This window comes from Anser brachyrhynchus (assembly GCF_964034855.1).
Source record: "Anser brachyrhynchus genome assembly, chromosome: 2".
Classification (NCBI taxonomy): domain Eukaryota; kingdom Metazoa; phylum Chordata; class Aves; order Anseriformes; family Anatidae; genus Anser; species Anser brachyrhynchus.
The window spans coordinates 70,380,237-70,400,007 of NC_137695.1; the positions used below are offsets into that span (position 1 = coordinate 70,380,237).

Below are 19,771 nucleotides of genomic sequence, written 5' to 3' on the forward strand. Positions count from 1 at the left end.
CTTATGGCTTTGGGACAGATCTTTCTGAAGACTTACCAGAGTCTGTACGATGGCATGATTGGTTGCATTCATATGTGCGTTGAGTGGAAATGAGCACTCCCCATCACAGTAGTTAGCTGCATAGCCCTTTGGAGCGATTATCCAGTCCTTTTTAGGAAACAAACAGAACTTAATTGAAATGAAAAAGTTGCCAGCTTCTACAGACAACTGGATGCAATTAAGAGCAGCTGAAAATTTTCCACTAAGTTTGTCTTGAGGGTGAAAAATGTGTTTTCACTGAAAGGTTTTTTTTTTTTTTTTTGTAAGCTGTGACTTTTCCATGGACACACTGATTTTAACGTCCAAAGAATGGTGTACTGCTACGCACAGCTTAACTGCCACAAACTAAAACAGTCTTATTTCTAAAACTGCTGCTGTGGTGCCTTGTGAGGATTATGGTTTGGATGCCTTCATGTTCCAATGTTTCCTGCAGGTTAGGCCTGCTGGATGAACTACCTTTCCTAGGGTCACTGTAGGAAGTTTCATCTGTCTAACTTCACTGCTGCCACACTCCCACACGAGGGGAAGGACAGCCTGCCACAGCTGCAGGTGCCAGGGGACCCCTTGGCAATGAGCAGAATGCTATGGAAGGAGGGGATGCTTTGCCATAGGGATAACACAAAAAAAATTACAGATTTTTCTCCTGCTGCTACAAAAGAGCCAAAAGTAAATTAAAATAAAAAAATTGGCCCATGTGTTAATAGTGCAGAAAGGTGGTTTTAAAGAACCATCACCAGTTAACAAGAAACATTTTTCTTCCATCAGTATCAGGCTCTGCAGTAACCGTACAGGAGGAAGCACTCACTGGTGCTGTTCTTAAGAGTCTTAGAGTATTTCTCCTTTACCTGACACTACGTACCTGTGGTAGCATGAATTTTGCTATAGCAGTAACTAGGCAACCAGCAAATGTTACCACAGCTTTGCTAAGTCTGCTGTGTGATTGCTGATGTGATGATTCCTGGGTGTATCAAAACTACCCCTTTGTTTTACAGCACTTGCTCACCCATAATTTGCTCCTGGGTAAGAGCTGCTCTTCATAAAACAGTCACTCTCTTGATACAGAAGCAAGTACTGGCTATGTAAATACATTTGTGGTTTAATGTGGTGTATGGGAAGCACTGCAAAGGGCGTGGGGAGGTGAGACTTCGCTAGCTCTATACACAAAAAAGTGCTGAATTAAAAAAAAAAAAAAAGGCCATTCAGTGAAACATGACAATTAATGACACTGTCTTGGCCCTAAATAAGTTGCCCTAAGGACCCCTCTAGCCCTGCAGCATTGCAACTAAAACCAATCTTTGGTCTAACTACTGCACTCGGTGCTAGCCCCCTTGGGAGCACAGGTTAAAACAAAGCTGATCTCTAGAAAAACTTGATTTCATTAAAACCGATACTTAAACCATTTTTTTCCTTATCATTATCCTTATCAAGTGCACAGATAGGAGCCCTTGCTGTGACTCCCATGAGTGACAGAGAATGACCATGTATTTGAATCTTGTATCAAACTTCCTCTGGATTCTATCAAATATCACAGCTAACAATATTTGTTTGCCTTTCACTATGACTGGTTTTAATGGGGAGGCACAAGGGACATTTTAAAGCATAATGGCAGCCTCGAGTGGAATTACCATGACACTGTTTAGATAACATTTCATAACAAAATGTCTGGTTTACCCAGAGAGAAACATCACACACCTGCCATCCCAAGTCTTGGAAGCTCACATAAAGTTCATGCTTCCTGCATGCTGTTTTTAAGTCACTGCTGTTGTAATCTGTTAAAATAAAAAAGAAGAAAACAGGAATTTAGGAGGTAAACCAGTCTGGAGCACACAGCTGGGCAGATGTGCACACTGTGGGCTCAGCAACAAGAAAGAGCATACTCCCATCAGCAGCCCAGAGAAGGGTGTTGAGGGACATCCAAAGCAGGCCTGAAGTTTTTAAGATGCCTGTGGGAATGGCGGCACCCAAGTAACAGTGACTCAGTTACAACTCCTTCAGTCTCCCTTAAAAACCTGACAAGCAGTCCTCAGAAAACACCTCCCCTAAAATAATTTCTTAAAAATAAATCTCTGCTCCTTCGGCCCGGCATGTGCCATGTCCCTGCTGCGTGCTCACGTTTCCAGTGTGCTCTGCCCTGGGGGATACGCTCAAAATGCACAGTTTCCAAAAGCAATACAGTCTCAGGGAGGCTACTCGCCACCCCATACCTGTTAGAAGACATCCTTGCACAGTTCTGATGTCCTGTAGCCAGCAAAGCCACTTGCCCCATCTCAGTCTGTGCCTTCCCCCAAGCCTGCGCCAAGCATGGCTCCACATAGCACCTCTGCTCTCAGACCTGTATCATCCACACCCCGTAAAACTCCTTCCCGGAACCCACCAAACCTCTCTGGCAACACGTTTATCTGCAGTTGACACAGGATTTGACAAGCTCACACCGTTAACTTACTTCCTAATGCCAACACTGTATACAGAGAAACATGGTGTACCAAGCCCTGACCCTTACCGCAGCGATGTTTTGACCATGCAGAAGCTGCTCCGACAGCCCTACAAAATGCAGCTTTTGAATAGTGAGTGGAATTTCCCATCTATATTTGGAAAGAGAGGCGGCTTTGCACGCGAACACCTGGGACCGCGGCGAAGGGAGGACTTGAGCCATGACAGAGGGGCCTTTCACTCCCCGATGGCTGCCCAGATCCCGCCTGGATGGGCGGTGGCTGAGCATCTCCCCCACGGTGAGAGGCAACCCTCACGCCCAAGAGCATGTGGGAGGGCAAAGAAAAAGCGACAGCCACGATGGGAAGCATGGTGGGAGCCCGGCTCCCCGTGCACGTGGTGACACCGACACGCTTGTCCCGCAGGCAGAGCCTGGAGCTGGACCCGGCCTCCCAGTGTTTCCACCCATTGCTTCACCAGACACGCTGCTGCACACAGGCAGATGCCACACATGGATGCTGATGCCTTGCCCCAGCCAAGCAGCCCCCTGGCGCCCCTAATGCTGCCTGAAAGGGCACGGTCCCAGCGCAGCTTTCCACAAGTGTGGCAGCTGGGATAGAAAAATATTTTTAGTGACTTTTTCCTTGGCTCTGAATAAGCCTTTCTTCTTCTTCTCTCCCCCCTCACCCCCCAAGTTTGGGAACTACAAATGCAAATATTTATTCAGAAGAAAAACTATAATACTAAAAGCACATCCAACTGACATTAAGGGCAGCCCAGTGTTACAGCTGGGTACAGTTAACACTGAGGTCTGAAAAAAACCCTACACCTCAAAACAAACCTAGACTCCAAACCACCGAAGATTAGAGAGCTGTTTTTAGAAGCAGTTTGGGTTTTAAACTATCAGGATTGCATTTCAGGCCTTCAATAGGTTTGTTTCAATCACGAACCAGGTGAGCAGAGCTGGCTAACAGGCTGCTACCACATAAACACACACTATTTCAGCAGTGCCTGGTAGCAAGGACGGAGGAAAGCCTTTCTGTTCAAGCTTTCCACTTTCAAACCAGACATACCCAGCAGAAACCAGGGTGTGGGTTGTTGTTTGTTTGCTTTTTTTTCTTTCCAGATGAAGCTTTTCAGTCCCTGAAATTTCTAGCGTGAGATGTTTCTAAATGATCATATGTTTCTAAATGATATTATTTCTCATAATGAGAAATAAAATGAGCAGAGGATATTTTTGGTGGTCAAAGGCTTTCATTTTAGTCCCTGAAAACATGACTTCATTGTTCTATGGGAAATATGCTGTTTGCTAGGGAAAGAACATCTGTATTTGACAGGGAGTTATGGTGGCTGGCTAGATGGCATTTATCTATTCACAACAAAGGACACAGAGCTATGATATGTCCCAAATACAGCTACAATTTACCCTAATTAGCTACGGGAAAGGGGTGAAGGTGAGGGAGGCAGAGAAAACAGGAGTGGGAAGGAAGGCCGCAAGCAAATCAGCAGTTCCAGAAAACAGAGGGAAAAAAATTTGCTTAACAAATTATACCAAGCAGAACATACTGTGAGTGTGTCCTCTCACTCTGTGTAAAATTGCCCCTAAAAATCCTCAATGTCACCTAATTCATACCTTGCACTGCATGCCAGCTACTCTCTATCCCAGGTGGACACAGCCACTCCTGCCTTCTCACTTGCCCAAACACAGAGCTCACCTACCTAAGTGTCAACATAGTGAACATCCCTTTTCCTGGGATTTGCACTCTCTCACATATAACCCTACCCCTTCTCTCCCACTTGTTATATGTTTTCTTACTGCGTCCTTCGAATACTTGAGGATTTCTTTCAAAATCTTTCAGCTTCATGGTGGTGCCACATCCATCTGTCAAGCTCCAAACAGTCAGTGATTACCAAACAAAGTACTGCAATGTTGCACTTCCCTTCCACTGACCACCTCGACAATGGGGGGCTCTTCCATGGTGAATGCACAGGACCCGAGGTCTATCACTCCAGGGTTTTGCAGTTTTGTCCTCCAGTTTGCATTACAGCTGGCAAATCCTTGCAAGCAACGTTGTCTGCATTCATGGGGAATTGCCTTTAGCCCAGCTTTAGGGATGCTACAAACCTTTAAAAACATCTTAGCAGTGCTTTTACAGATGGGGGAAAAAATGCAGCAATAGACAATGATCCATTTCTTATGGTTTGGGGCTTGGCACATGCCCTAGAGCCACGTACTCCCAATTATGACCCTGAAAAAATGGGGTTTTGGCTGAGAGCTCAAGCACACTGATCTAATGAAGGTAGCCTTCACAACACATTATCTCGACCCAGGAAAGCAGTGTCAGCTGCCCCAGTCCAGTTTGCTCAACAGCCCAAATTGCCATCCTCAGTGCAAGATGTTTCCCAGAGACATCCACTATCTCTGTGAGTTCATGGGCCTGCTTTGGGACTTCCTACAAGCCCACTGTGGGTTTAGCAAATTGTCTCTGGTATATTTGGGAATACCAGCTTGGTACTTGCAACAGGCTAAAATAAATAAATAAATAAATAAATAAATAAATAAATAGAAGAACACCCCTTGTTCTGCAATTAAAAATAAGCCCCAGGGCAGGGCAGTTCCAGCAGCAGAGCTAGGGCAGCTCCTCTCCATGGGTGCCTGCTCCAAAGGCTGCCTGCCCTCACCAAGAATGCACCGTGACACAAGCCTGCCTTTCTGCCGGCACAGATGTTTCTCTTAAGGCTGGACACTGGCATTTGCATTGCTGAAAGGGGAGAGAGCATAGTCTGACCCTAATGATCTTCCTCCTACAGATAGTTACACACCAACCTCAGATTTCTTATAACCTCTCCCACATTAAGTGCTAGCAAAGAAGATATAAATATTTACTGAGGCTGATCCATCTGAGAATACCCTCGCTGCTCCCAAGGTGCCAGTTTACCAAATTCCACAGGGTAATTAATTGCCTCTGTCATCCCAAATAGCTCTGACAGAGGTCTCTTAGGCCAGCCCCTTCTTCTTGGTGTTTGACTTTGGTGATTTGTCCAGATAAAGCTGGTGTAAACTGAACGCACAGTTAACAACAGCCCACTTCACATGAAAGTGGCCTGCCTGGGTGGGAAGAAGGGGAGATTTGGGGCTGGAGAGGACACGCACGTTATGGCACATGGGAATGCTGGCTGCACTGCATCTGAGACCTCCACTAAATAGATTTTATGTGAGATAATGGTGTTTATTAACAAGATCCCTGCCACTGTGAGAGCATTTGGCCTTATTGACCTTACTTGCCTTCAGTGTATGCACGTACTGCCCTTTGAGGTATCGAGCTCCCACACGCACAGGGTAGCCTGCCGGTACTGGAGTGCAGCACGCATATGCAGCACTGCATGGAAGTGTCACCTTGAGAGCCCCTCTGCTTCTCATGGGGCATCTCATCTTATCTTGGGGCCTCCAGGACGGAAAAGAAGGGGGTGTTGTGTGAGTTACAGAACCATAGAATATCCCAAGTTAGAAGGGACTCACAAGACTCAGAGAGACCAACTCCTGTCTCCACACAGGACCATCCAAAAATCAAACCATGTGTCTGAGAGTGCTGTTCAACACTTCTTGAACTCCAGCAGGCTTGGTGCTGTCACTACTTCCCTTGGAAGCCTGTTCCAGTGCCCAACCACCCTCTCAGTGAAGAACCTTTTCCTAACAGCCAGCCTGACACTCCCCTGTCACAGCTCCATGCCATTCCCTCGGGTCCTGTCACTGTCCCCAGAGAGCAGAGCTCAGCGCCTGCCCCTCCGCTCCCCTTGTGAGGGAGCTGCAGGCCGCCATGAGGCCTCCCCTCGGCCTGCTCTGCTCTGGGCTGAGCAAACCGAGGGACCTCAGCTGCTCCTCATACGTCTTCCCCTCTAGACCCTTCACAATCTCTGTAGCCCTCCTTTGGACTCTCTCTAATAATTTTATTGTTCTTATACTGTGGTGCCCAAAACTGTACACAGTACTCGAGGTGAGGCCGCACCAGAGTAGAGCAGGACAATCCCTTCCCTTGACCAGCTAGCCATGCTGTGCTTGATGCACCCCAGGACATGGCTGGCCCTTTTGGCTGCCAGGGCACACTGCTGGCTCACATTCAACTTGTCATCAACCAGAACCCCCAGATCCATTTCCACGGGGCTGCTCTCTAGCCTCTCATCCCCCAGTCTGTACGTATAACCATCTGCACCCTTCCCAGGTGCAGATGTTGTTAAACTTCATGCTGCTGGTGATTGGCCAGCCCTCTAATTTGTGAAGATCTCTGTGCAAGTGAGTCTTGCTCAGAGCAGCATGAGCAGCCAGAAGTTGGATGTTTACATCACAACGTCTCAATAAGGATGAGGCATGGAGTGGGATGTGCCCGAAGGATGAATTGTGGAAGAGGATGGTTATTGCCACTGGGCAAGGAGACGGCCACACACACAAACCAGCTTTCAGGTAACCTACGGAGGAGCTGACCACACAGCACTAACACTCATGCTCAAGGATCACCATCTGTTGGGTTGAAGACTCCCCAGGTCTTCAGGTTAATGACAGGATCAGCCCAGAGCATGGGCTGAGCCCACTGTAGACATGGCCTGGCAATGGCCTCCAGACCCTGGAGGCAACTGTGGAAAAACACCTGCACTCTCCTCCCACCCACATCGTGCCTCTGTGTCCTGGGCCTGAGATGACGCGTGATTTTCTGCCTTAACAGCCAAAAATACTTCCTTTTCTTCCTGCTCATCCTCCTTCTGCACGAGACCAGAGCTCGGCTCCAGGAATGCATTGACGCAGGACTCTATGTCAAAGCAGTTCATAACCATGGGGGTTACTCAGTTCTGCTTTATATAAGCCAATTATAATTACGTGTTTATAATTCAGGGAAATGAGCATTCTTGGCGAAAAAATACAGACTATTTGCATTTTTATGCCACAGCCATAACCTTAGCCTCTGAGCACTTGGTACTGACTTCAGGACAAGAACTGCACATCACAGAAGACACAGCAGGGTCCCAGTCCTGCAGGCAGTAGCGTGCTTTAACAAAATCCTCTGGCTCACCAGATCCAGTGCCAGTCCAGCAGCACACTTCAAATGCTCCTAATGGCGGGACTTGAAATGCTTTCCATATTTAGAGAGTAAATAGGGCTTTTTTAAACACAGCACCCCAACCTAAATCACAGCATCATTTGGGAAAGGGGCTCACATAGAGGAGGGATGGTTCAATCCACAAAAAAAGCACCAGCACCAACCAGCTGCCTGGAACACCATGAAAGAAACTGCCCTCAAGCCCTGAAGGGTAGCACCAATCTCCCAGCTGGTAGAGTACGCACCAAAAATCTGATGAGATGCAAGATACAGTGAAAGAGGAAGATATGCAGGTGGGCAGTTGAGCAGGTGGGGTCTGTGTGTGGTCCTGTACCCACCTCAGGTCCTAGTGTGTCTGGGTGCCCCCAGGAGCAAGGTGGCTGTCAGGGTAACCTCTGGGTTCATGTCCTACATTGCCCTGTGGCAAAAGCTTCCCCAGTCCTGCTGTGCACAAGTGGGGCATGTACGTAGGAATCCACCCAACTAAAAAAGAAAAAAATCCCTGCAATCTTTTTAATGTTAAAAACCCACACTGGTCCATAGAGCCGTGCCTGCGGGGTCATCAGTGCCTCTTGGACTATTAAATCAACCACTTCTTAAGGAGAACAGACTCTGAGAGAGTAACACTGAAAGGAAAATGAGCTGACGCAGTCTCTCTTTTCTAAACACAGAAACCAACCAAACATACATCTTAACTTTAAATTCCTCTCCTTTTCCCTGCCTTAAATCCATAGAGGCTCAACTATACCTTGTTGACTACTGAACTGCCAAATTCCAAGTTTTAAATTAAAGCTGTCTTTGAGTGAGAAGAGCTCAAAAAAAAAAAAAAACCACACACTTATGATCACACAACAGCCAGCTATTTTTCCCTCTTTTTTTTTTTTTTAATAATTTTATGATCTCATGCCTGTTGTAGTCAAGAAACCAGCAATATAAAAATGGCCCTTTTCGCCCAATGTATCTGCTTCCTCTGGAGCTTTGAAACACATCTCCTGATTTAATTGTAGTCAAATCTCGGTTTCAGTGCTATGAAATCTGCAGAGCTAAGGAGGGGAAGCTGGAGCCCATCCTGGCACTGCTACCAGCTCCTACACGAATAACAGTACCCACAGTTCTGGGCAGGGAGGTTGCTCATTCACTAGACCGTGTGGATGCCAGCTCCCCACGTCTCCTCCCTGCCCATGCTCCCCAGCTCTACTGCTAGCCTCAGAGAAAAAAGCCTCCAGTGCAGCACCGCTGCCAGCCCTACCCATGACCCAGCAGCATGTGCATGACCACTGTGGATGCAGCCTGCCCACTGCCCGAGCACACCAGAGCAGGATGCAGCCAATGGGTTCACACTGGTGAAGCTTTAGCAAGGCTGGCTCATTTTCCCGCAACGAAACTAACAACAAGACTAACAAAACCACCTCTCTTCCTGGGGGTTTAGTCATGCCTAGATGCAGGAAAAGCAGGGATCCTATTGGAAAAGAAGGGGGCAGCATAAGCAAATTAATCAAGTAACTAGGAATTGGCTGAAATGTTTGAGAGGAAAGAAGGCACTCAATGAATGAAAGCCTGCAGCACTGTGACATAGGGCAGAACAGCTGCAAAGCAGTTAAAATGCACAAGGCAAGACTTTCTCAATTTTCATCAAAATTTCAGAGTTGTCCCACCAGCACGTAGCAACACTCACAAGCTTGTACAACACAGCAGCATGCAATCTTTCCACAGCAAACAGGCAAGCCTTCTTGCATGCCTGGAAATGAACTTCACCATTTACACTACTGTTCCAACAAAGGGAAAAAAAATCTCATGCTGTTCTAAAAGGGTTTTTCCAAAGAAAACCAAATGATGACCCTGCTAGAAACATGTATAAGCAATATGATAGATCCCAGCGTACACTGAAATGGTATCTTTTAAATATAGCATTTCACATGGCATGATTCTAGGCAAATATTGAATTTGATGGCTGTGACTTCACACAGCGGTTTGTATTCCACCCTGGGTTTGAAAACTCCTGTAAATTTACTTACATGAGACTGCCACTCCCATCCCATCACAGATACAACCTGTGCCCCCAAGGAGGGGCACCCCACCTCACATCCCCCTTCTTGCTTTTGCACACCAATGCAAACAGGAACATCACAAGAGGAGGCCCCAGCTCCCAGACAGAGTGGGTGTTTCATGATTACCTGTGAGAGTCGACACCCTGGAAACATCCTGAGCCTGGGTGGAGCGGTTTCGACTCTGCTGCCTGCGCCTGCTCGTCGCTGACCTAGTGGTCCGGACGTGGACTTCACTCACTTTAAAGAAGGCCACCATGAAAGGCTGCTTGTCATAAGGGCCATCTCGCCCTATAAGGCCTGCTTCTCTAGGATTTACACTGAAACCTTAAAATGAAACAGAAAAGTTTTTGTTAGAGGAACTACACAGTTGGATTGCTCTTTCCAGCACTGCAGTGCCCCAATAAAGAGGATTGCCTCTCTTCTTGATCATGCTGTTTCTCTTTTATCATTAAACCCTCCCCTCCTGCCACCATGACCTGTGGACATTTTTACAACAGCAACCCATCCACCCTGGACAAGAAGCTCCACCATGGCATCTGGCTCTTTGGTACCCCCTATGCAATCTCTACTCCATTTTAGGCATTAAACAGGTATAGAGATAGATATATAAAACACAATGCCTGGATGTCTCAGGACTGTTTAAGCAGCTGCCAGTGACTGTCTCAGTGGCTGTTTAAACACAAGGAGCAGAGATGGAGCTAGGAGACCTTTGGGGAAAGTAAAGGGCAAAGAGAGGTGCTTTGGCCAGGAGTACACAGATAGGCTCTCAACACATTTGGGGAGGTGGAGGCTGGCACCGCATTTTCCTCAGGGAGAGCAGTTAACAGTCCTTCTGTCTCATTTGACCCCACAGTTGTACCAAAATCCAGGATGGAGTGATAAGAAGAAAATATAAGGTTGGAGGCCAGTTCCCACAGACATAAAATGTCATTGTTGTCTTTAGTTGCCATCTGCTCACTTAGATCTTCTCCTTCCCTACTGCTTATCCTGCAACACTCAACCTCTTACTGTCTTACATTCTCTCCTTTTCCACCTTTCAGATTTTCTGTGCTCTGTGAAGTGCCATCATTACAGCCACCCACATTAAAACTGGACGCTGTTAGCACCACTTCCAAACAGCATCCAAGAGGCTCACGAGATGACTCATGTTAACTGGCCCATGGCCTACCGTCCAGGGTCACCACGCTCAGCTGGAGCCCCATGTTGTGCTGAGGGTTCATCACCCACATGTTACTGGTGGCAGTGACATCAAACTCCAGCCATCCCTCCTCCGAGGCCCACACTGCCCGTGTGTCCAGCAGAAACAGGTCAGAGGATCTGCAGAAGAAAAAGCAATGACAAGACAGTGATAGCTGGGGTTTTCTCCCCTGGCTAACAACCCCCAAAATCTGCCTGTTTGTAACCAGAGTTTTTCCACAAGATGCATGTGCTTCTGCATGTGAAATTCAGGATCGCAAAGGTTTTTCCACTGTTTTCTAGGCTGGAGGAAAGGAATCTCAGTCCTTAGGTCTTGGTGTTTTTCTATCAGCAAGAGATTCATAAGTCACTCTTCTTCCTGAAGAGAGTAATTCTAGCCCTGGCAGGACAGTGGTCAAATTACCAGCGTTTCCAGGCATTCAATGACTTTTGTCAAAGGGTTTTTGTGGTTTCAGTCCAACTTTCACAAGACAGATCTACCACAATTGATAACAATAAAAACAAACAAACAAAACAAACAAGCAAACAAACAAAAACAAGTAACAGGCCAAACATCAAACAGTGAAGCAAAATGAACCCTAAAGACATACGGTCCCCTAAAGACATTTTGCTCAGGTTTTGCAACATGGATTAGAAAGTGTTGTTCCAAGGATGTTGGTACTGGGTCTCCTTCATGGACTTCAGCTTCAAATGCTATCATGTCTGTGCCTTTTCTGCAGGATCAAACAGACACTAAAATTCAGTTCAATGAAATCAACTGCAGAAGCACCCAGAGAAATCCCGCTTACATTTTCTCACTGTATTATATGCATAACTTTCACGTGCAAAAGAGCTACAATTCCTATCCTTAACCTATTACCAGCATCACAAAGTGGATACCAGGCATCAGTCCCAACTTCACCTGTCTCTCTCTCTCTGTTGATTTTTTTTTCCTGACAATAACTTAATGGAAATGAAAAACAGGATACCTATCTCTTCAACCCATCAAAGGTTAACTTCAGAAAAAAAAGTTTTGATTGAGTTACACTTTATTTTTGGCCAACTGCTATGTCATACTGCCCAGCAGCTTGGTTTACATGAGATCACACATGGAAAAATAAGCACTTAAGTATATTAGGGCTTCTAGTGTAGCTATTTTTACAGCGTGGAGGCTTTCCTCTGCCTCGCTGGTAGCCGCACACTCTGTGGTTGACTCAGCAGCCTTTCCCACAGGAGTCTTTGCCATCGCTCCTCCAGCAGTAACAGGGTTCAGGAACAACTCTGACCTTCACCTCAAACAGCAGCAAGTGGCTGGGGCTAGCCACCTGCTACATGTTTTGGAAACCTTAAGGTTGAAAGATTTGGGCTTTCCCAGGCAGGTATGTAAGCTGAGGCATTGCTTACAGGAGGCTGCAAACAGCACCTGCAGCTGGCACTACTTTTCCCCTCTCTGGTTAAGAGAGAAATGAACTGCTAGATCATCCCTACCTCTAACTAAGATTTACAGATTGGTCCTCTCCAGTGCTTGACATGGTCTATATCTGAAAAGTGCCTTTCCTAGAAGCTGTTCTGACCTACCCCCTCACATTGATTCCTTTTTGGTTTCCCATGCCCAGTTTCCCTTCTCTAGGTGCCATACGTTCCCTTGCACTTGTCTGCTTCAGACAATGCCCCACTGAAGCCTCCAGACTGGAGCAACTTCAGCATTATGTCCGCCCAAACCAAACAGGTCTGGCTGCAGAGCTGCTGGGAACTCTGTGAGAGCAAACTCTGTATTCACCTTCATGAACATTCAAGCACACAGAATTAGTCAACTCTGCACAAATTTGAAGAGGAGGCTCAGTCATTAATACCCATCGCCTTGCACTTTGTGAAGTCACGTGGCCATCACAGACATGTAAAGCCAGAAAGGAACACAAGGACCTAGTCCCTTGCTTCTGAACTCCAGGTAGGATCAGCTACATCCACGCCACTCCTGAGAGATGTTTGCCTGACATGATCTTCAAGTTTTCCTGTCTTTGGAACTCCACCATCTTCCCAGGAAGTCAAATATATTTCACTTGAAGGTGTTTTTTTTAAAAAAATAAAAATAATTACCCACAATATCTAACTAAAATGACACAACACCCTCCCCTTCTTAAAACAACACCAAGTCTTCAGTCTTTCCTTGCAAGCCATATTTTCTAGACTTTAACTATTCTCACAGCTATTCTATAGACCCAGACTGGATCAAAATCTCACTGATGCTGAGTACAATGGAAAGAATCTTCATGTGTTTCTGAGACTGTACCTCTACTCATACATCTCAGAATAACATTTTGGCTTTTTCACAAAACTCACTGTTAACTCATGATCACCTTGTGATTCACTATAATGCTATTCACTATGATACTAATACTAATAATATATATAATAATATAATTAACTATAATTTGTGCTGCTGCACTGCAACATACCCAGTCACTTCCTAAGGTGTATTTACATCACTGATTTGTCGTGCCCAAATGTAATTTTCCTTACTATCAGATCACACTTTTTTCCCCAGACTGGACCTTCATCACTATTAGTTTATTTAAAATACAGACTTGTCTTCCAGTCGGTCTCCCCCATCTCAGTGTCCTCCACAAATATAATGAGCAAACTCTCAGACCAAGGTACAGTGCTACCAAATGGGAACGCTCCACCTTAGCCCAGTATCTCACACTGGCTCTGGACAGATTTAAATGCCTTTGTAAAACAGCAAAAAAGTGACAACTGGGCTTTCCAATCCAGTTAACTGTTGGCCAAAAAAAAAAAAAAAAAAGTTCATACACAATTAATTTTCAATCAGCTCCTCTATTTAACTGGCTTCTGATTTGTGTGAGTGGATAAAGCCAATGATGCAGATTCACCTCACAGGTACTGTAGGTCACATCTGTAATGTTCACAGGTAACAAGTCCTAATACTTAAAGTCTGTTTTCAGTTAATGTTTGTTACCTGAAACTTGCCAGGCTGCACAACATTGTCTAGTAACTAGTAGCATTTGTTACTAGTTTTGTTTTCAGCATGAAGATTAAAAAAAAATAAAATTAAATTAAAAATCACCTATTTCCAAAGACCAAATTAAGGAAAAAAATGGATTTACTTAGAGCCTGTCCTTCCCTAGAGCTGCATGGCAGAGAAATGTCCATGCTGCTCCTGACAATAAGGTGTACAGCGTCTGATGCTTGAACAGAGACTGAGAGGTCTCCCAGGCTAGGTGGAAGGGATATTACGTCCAACCAGATGGGGAAGGGTGAAGGCCTTGCTGTGATGGTGGGGGACACGTGGACACACAAGGACCAGATGAAGAGACTCTGGAATAAAGCAAAGTCTGCAGAGAAAAAGGAGTAGAAAGTACCTGAGACCACTATGTACTCCGTGAATCAAGCCTGTTATTCCCGAGCCAGCATTCCAACTATATAACAACTATTATGTAACAACTATTGTTATATCTCACTGTTACTACGATGCTCGACCATCTCACCTTTATTTTCAGCATGCCTAACCTGGATGAGTTTAATTAATGACTTCCATAATAAGGGTGTTGCAGGCATAACATGTATTATTAAAGGAAAGCAAGTGTGTGGGAGAAACTGTGGCAATGAGCTAAAAAACCCTCCTGAGACAAGAGCGGACATTAAGTGGGAAGATGCAAATTAGGAATTCCTAACTCAAACCAGGAGCTCTGAGCTCTGGATCAGGGCCATGCAGTATGGTCTCAAATCCCAAGAAAGAAATGGAAGTCTTTCCGTGGCGTTCAGAGGACTCTGGAGGAGGACTGGGAAGCTAAGGTCAACAGAGCAATCACAAGTGGCTGCAATAAACAGAAAGAAGTACACAATTTACCAGAGAAATGTGGCCTGTGTGATTCAGAAGGCAGTATTTAGCTCCAGTGTCCCCAGAGAGCAATATGATTTGTAGGATATAAATATCAAATACAACTACTATTCTTAACACCGGCATCCCAATCATGTACTCCAGGCATTTATAGGAGAAACAGCTTGCGTTTAACTCCAGTTCCCCCCTGTCCCCCAAGATAAATATTTTGTTAACTGAAACCTCTGTGTAAACCTTTCAACAAAATGTTTCTGGGTGTTAATTCACTTTAATTGAATACTAATTAGATTAGAATTTAGTCAAATTAGTAACCAGGTCAAGTGGTTAATCTCAGTTGCTATACTTAGTGAAACGTTTGCATTAAAATAATTTCTCTGTTCTGGGTACACATTACAACATGGAACTTTGCTACAGGAAAAACACCAAAGCTATAAAAAGCTGAATTTAAAGAAGCATATGTTGAGCTAGGTTTTTTTAGTTTCCCACCCTCCCTGGCCTTTTTTCCCTGATCAGGCAGAAGTCTTACAGGGAGACAGTGAGAATAAACAGAACTCTCACCTTCAAAATGACTAAGTTAAAGGCCTCTTATTTTAATTACAGAGCTCAGAACAACGTTTTTGGCCCAACTTCAAAGCTCGCAATTACCCAGGTGTTTAAAGGATTGTTACGCATCAACAGCCATTTACCAAAGCATTAATTACTCTAAGTCTCTAAAACTTTCCTCAGCTGAACCTTTTTGTTTACTTTTCTTCAAAGACAAGTTGACATAATAGTCTAGACTGCCTAACAGCAGTTTTTCAAAAGAGAATTTTGAACAGAAGTGTGTGGGATTTACATTTTGATTAACACACTTTCTAAATACTCTTCTGTGTACACTGGATCAGAGTCTTTAGCTTGTACAGATACTGACCTTGTATAAAAATTATTCTGTACATTGCAAACTACCAAGATTATTTGCTCTTATCAACTAATGACAAATAACTGTACTCACAACAGATGCAGCCTTACTGAGTTGAATGAAGCTCCTTGTAGATAAAACCTTGAAATCATCACAGCCTTTTAAAAACTTTGAATCCACCACCTTTCAAGAGATGTAAGTCCTACTGTGATTTTTTTAATGTTTATTGCTTGTAGAACATATGGTATATGCAGCTTATATAGAATAAAGTACTGTCAACAGATAATATATAAAACCTTAACAACTTAGCATGTCTAAATGACCATTATTGCAGAGAGTTAAAAGCACCATGGAAAATCTCATCCATCAGCACCCGTTCATACACAGAGCTTCAAGGAAAGGAATGCCAGCACCTGCAATGAGCTGCCATGGAAAGCGAAGACAGTCTCTATCATTTTAGGGAAAAGAAGAAAAACTCAGTTTAACTGTCTTGAAGAAGCTATACCATCTCTGGGCCAGGGGAAGAGATGTGCATGTCCTATAAGAATTCGTTAGAAATAAGGAAAGAAATACTAGGCACTGTCAGCCTGCAAATGAAGCTACTTCCAAGATGGAATAGGAGACCAGCAACTGGGAACTAATTTGCAGGAAAAAGCATAGAATGGAGCACAGGGACACACCAGAATGGAGAGGTAGGTAAGCTTGGCTTCACACTGCTCACACCACCAGTGCTCTGTTTGATAAAATCTCCCATGTGTTGAAAAAGCTGTCCTGTTTTAAGGCTGCATCTGGCAGAGTGGAAGGTGAGAGCCCAGAGATGGTGGACATGGTCCCCCCACACCAAGACTAGGGGAAGCTCAGCCTACGTGTCCGTGATAAGCCCCAACAAAGCCAACACTGATATTTGAGTGCAAAGGTGTCTCCCCGCACCCAGCTCAAGGTTGTGAGCTCCACAGCTTTAGGGAATGAACATTTTACCAACAGGAACAGTAAAAAAGAAAAAAAAAAATTGTCCGAAGTCAGGATAGGACACATGTTTCTCATTTCCTTGATTAGGATATAAGGACACCAAGGGACATTCTAGTTGTAGTAATAATTAAAAGTACTACACCTCAGCATTGAAATGCAGTTTGAGCCATGAAGATGGGGGAGAGTGTAAATGGGAAGTATTTATCTTTAAGAGAAGAAAGAAGGCAGTTATTTATATAGCATTTTTTAGTTTTGGTAGAAAAAGCCAGCTGGTTATGGAACCGGTAAGTCTCATCCAGAATAACTTTGACTTTTAAACTACTAAAAACAACCACCCCAAAACACAACAAATCACATATGCTTGGTGGGAGTTGAACTGAAATGCTGACAGACACTTCTCTATAGCATCATGGAAACAGCTCTATCATATACAAATATATGCACACTATATACAAACCTGACCCTAACTTGAAACAGATTGATGCTAGCTTTGTCATTTGTGTTACACAACCCAGTCCAAAATCTAGTTGAGGACAGATATTTATTTTCTAAGCTATAAACACTGCCGGCAAATCAATTTGCCCTTTAGATTAGAAGCTCGGATCGTATTTGTATAAATATCCTGTTGCAAAGATGAAGACTTTATTACCACTGTAACTGGCAGCTAAAAAAAATGATGACGGCCTTAACTCTTGAGCAGCTGTGCTCAGCAGAGGAGCACAGTCCCTGGACGGTGGCTCAGGAGGGCACGCTGATGCCCACATACGTCTTATCACATAGGAAGAATCTTTCTCCAGTCCTCACTTTTCATTCCAGGTGCAAATGAAACTGTTTAATAAACTTTGACCATTAAGGTACCGTATCTTCCTTTGATCACTAGCACAGGCCACTGTGTTTTTCATAGATCAGTGGTTTGGACAGTGTGGGAGTGTTTTGAGGTCTGCATTAACAGGATATTTGCACTTGAAAACACACTGATGATCCAAACTAAGGACTAACATCTTTGATCAGCCACAAACTGCCTTCCCTCCTCACTCCTGACCTGACACCTCACTGGGTGAGAGCGAGGAAGCTTCAAGAAAGAAATTAATGATCTGTTTCCAGAGACAAACTCATTTCCTCCTTTCCCTTGCAAAGGTTTTGCTTCCATGGCAATCCATGCCCGAAAGGTATCAGAAGTCACAGAGGGCTTTGCTGGTCTCCCCCAGAACTGGTGCTTCACCTCAGAAACAAGCCTACGCGTAGCTGTGCACCTGTATCACCACAGGGAGGAGAGCACAGCTCCCTCCTGCCCAAACACAATGTCCCCACAGCTGTGCGCAAGGTGGGACAAGCACTGAAGAGCTAGCACCACTTGTGCTCCTAAACTGATGCTTTGGCTGACCTCCCTGCTTCTGACACATACCAATAAAGAAAAAAAATTAAAAAATTCCACACCAGCCTTCAGACAGCCTGGTCTCTGATGGGCAGCAGCACTGGGTGGACACATCATTGCCCATTCTGGCTCCCACCATCAGCCACCACAGCCCATCTGAATGCCCAAATCCACCCCACCCAGAGCAAACCAGAGGCCACCCCAGCACTGCTTCACACATCTCTGCTCCATGCTGTCAGAAACCCATGCTGTCCTGTCCTAAAGGTTTCATTAATCTCTTCACCGCGTCCCACTGGCATCTCCAACAGTTTGTGTTATGACAGAACGTGGCTGCTAGCCGTGGTTTGGTTATAAAACAAAAGCTTAGTTTCTAGGCACTATTTTTTTTAACCTTACAAAAGGGTGGAAGGAATGGAGAGATGAAAATATTATTGACACAAGTGAGTCAGTATTAAAAATGTTTTCTTTTTGAAGAGAGAATGTTCTTAAACCACACTGTCCTCAATATGTGTTTCATTGCCTGGAGACTCCACGAGCATCGCTTCCATATTTCTGATTGCTTTTAACACAGAGAGTGCCGAGTGGCTCCCTGAAGGTTTCCTGCTGTTTCAATAAGCATTGATCTCTGATCATCCACTCTTTGTGTATGCCCCTACCTAGGAGACAATCTCAAATGGCCCTATATAATCCTTGTTTTTAGTCTCATCTATGCTGGCTGGCAAAAATAAGTTTGATAATTTAGTAGAAGGTAGAAATTTTAAGTCTCAGGTTTTGTTTCGTTTGTACTGTGCCCTAGGGAATTACCAGTAATGCTCTGTGATTCTGCTAAGTAGAACCCATGCTTGTATTGCAGTCACATACTGACACTCTTACTCCCCTGATGATCATTTTTTTGCTCAAGTAATACTGAATTAAGCCACTTTATACTTCATCAGAGCACAGGGATACTTTCATGCTGTGAGTTTAAGCTGATGATTTGTGGCTACCAAATGTTCCTTTTTACTTATCTCCTGCACTACAAAACTCATTTCTCTGAGAGGAACGTGCAGGTTTTTTTTTAATTTATATATTTTTTTCCTCGGAGGTGCACACTGCCTTTCTCTTGGGAAGGGCTGGTTAAAACCTATACACTCCAGCTGCGCCTGTAAGAATTATTTGCACCTGATAATATTTTATTAGCTACAAATAACTGTTGCAGACAACTGTTAACCCCGTAAAAGCCAAGATTAACATAGTGATTGCCACTGTTGACTGAACAAACATCATCTGTGGCCTTCAGAGATGAATTTTCCTGACCAGAAGGAGGACTTCCCAACAGAACAAGATGAAGAAAGGTGCTACTTCAACTCCTTATGTTTTACCTGCTAGCTCATGAGCTAGACTTTGAGATCTGTACAGACTCTTCTTTATGCAATAAAATGCTGTCAAAGGTCAGGAAATATCAGGCTGTTATTCAAGCCATTATTCTAAAGGAAGTGTGACACAACTTTTTTTTTTTTTTTTTTTTTTAAGTCAAAGGCAGCTGTTTTTTTCTGGCTCATTATATGTCTGCTAAAGTGCAGCAGAAGCCTTCCAAATATTTAACAAGTTTCTTCAAAAAATAGTGCTATTTTGGATTTTAACCTTCTACCATTTTCAACAGGAAAAGAAAATATTACACTCCAAATTAATCCACTGAGACAAAAGTAAAAGCAAGTGAACTGATGACAAAAATAAAAACTACTCAAAGAATACAGCTCCTTAAGGCATCCCAGAAGAATCTGAGGAAAAAAGAAAATCAATATTTTTTTCCTCCATGAAGAGATATTAGAGAACAACTAAATACAATGTTTTAGTATTAGCATGGCTATATGTTTGAATCTACAGCAGCAACAGCATCCAGCAAAG

The 19,771-nt window shown here is 44.3% G+C and overlaps 1 protein-coding gene across 5 annotated transcripts in view; it reads right to left on the bottom strand.

Annotated features, from left to right (window-relative positions):
* BMP6 (bone morphogenetic protein 6) overlaps positions 1-19,771 on the bottom strand; it is a 123,108-nt gene that overhangs the window by 32,716 nt on the left and 70,621 nt on the right. For all 5 annotated transcript variants that reach the window (XR_013947576.1, XR_013947577.1, XM_080582739.1 and 2 more), the window contains exons 3-6: positions 10,776-10,924; positions 9,734-9,931; positions 1,732-1,808; positions 37-147 (exon numbers count right to left, since the gene is read on the bottom strand). Coding sequence is in view for 3 of the 5 variants with exons in the window: in XM_080582739.1 (XP_080438865.1) it covers positions 37-147; positions 1,732-1,808; positions 9,734-9,931; positions 10,776-10,924 (535 nt within the window). In the remaining 2 variants the exon portion in view is untranslated. The remainder of the gene's footprint in view (positions 1-36; positions 148-1,731; positions 1,809-9,733; positions 9,932-10,775; positions 10,925-19,771) is intronic.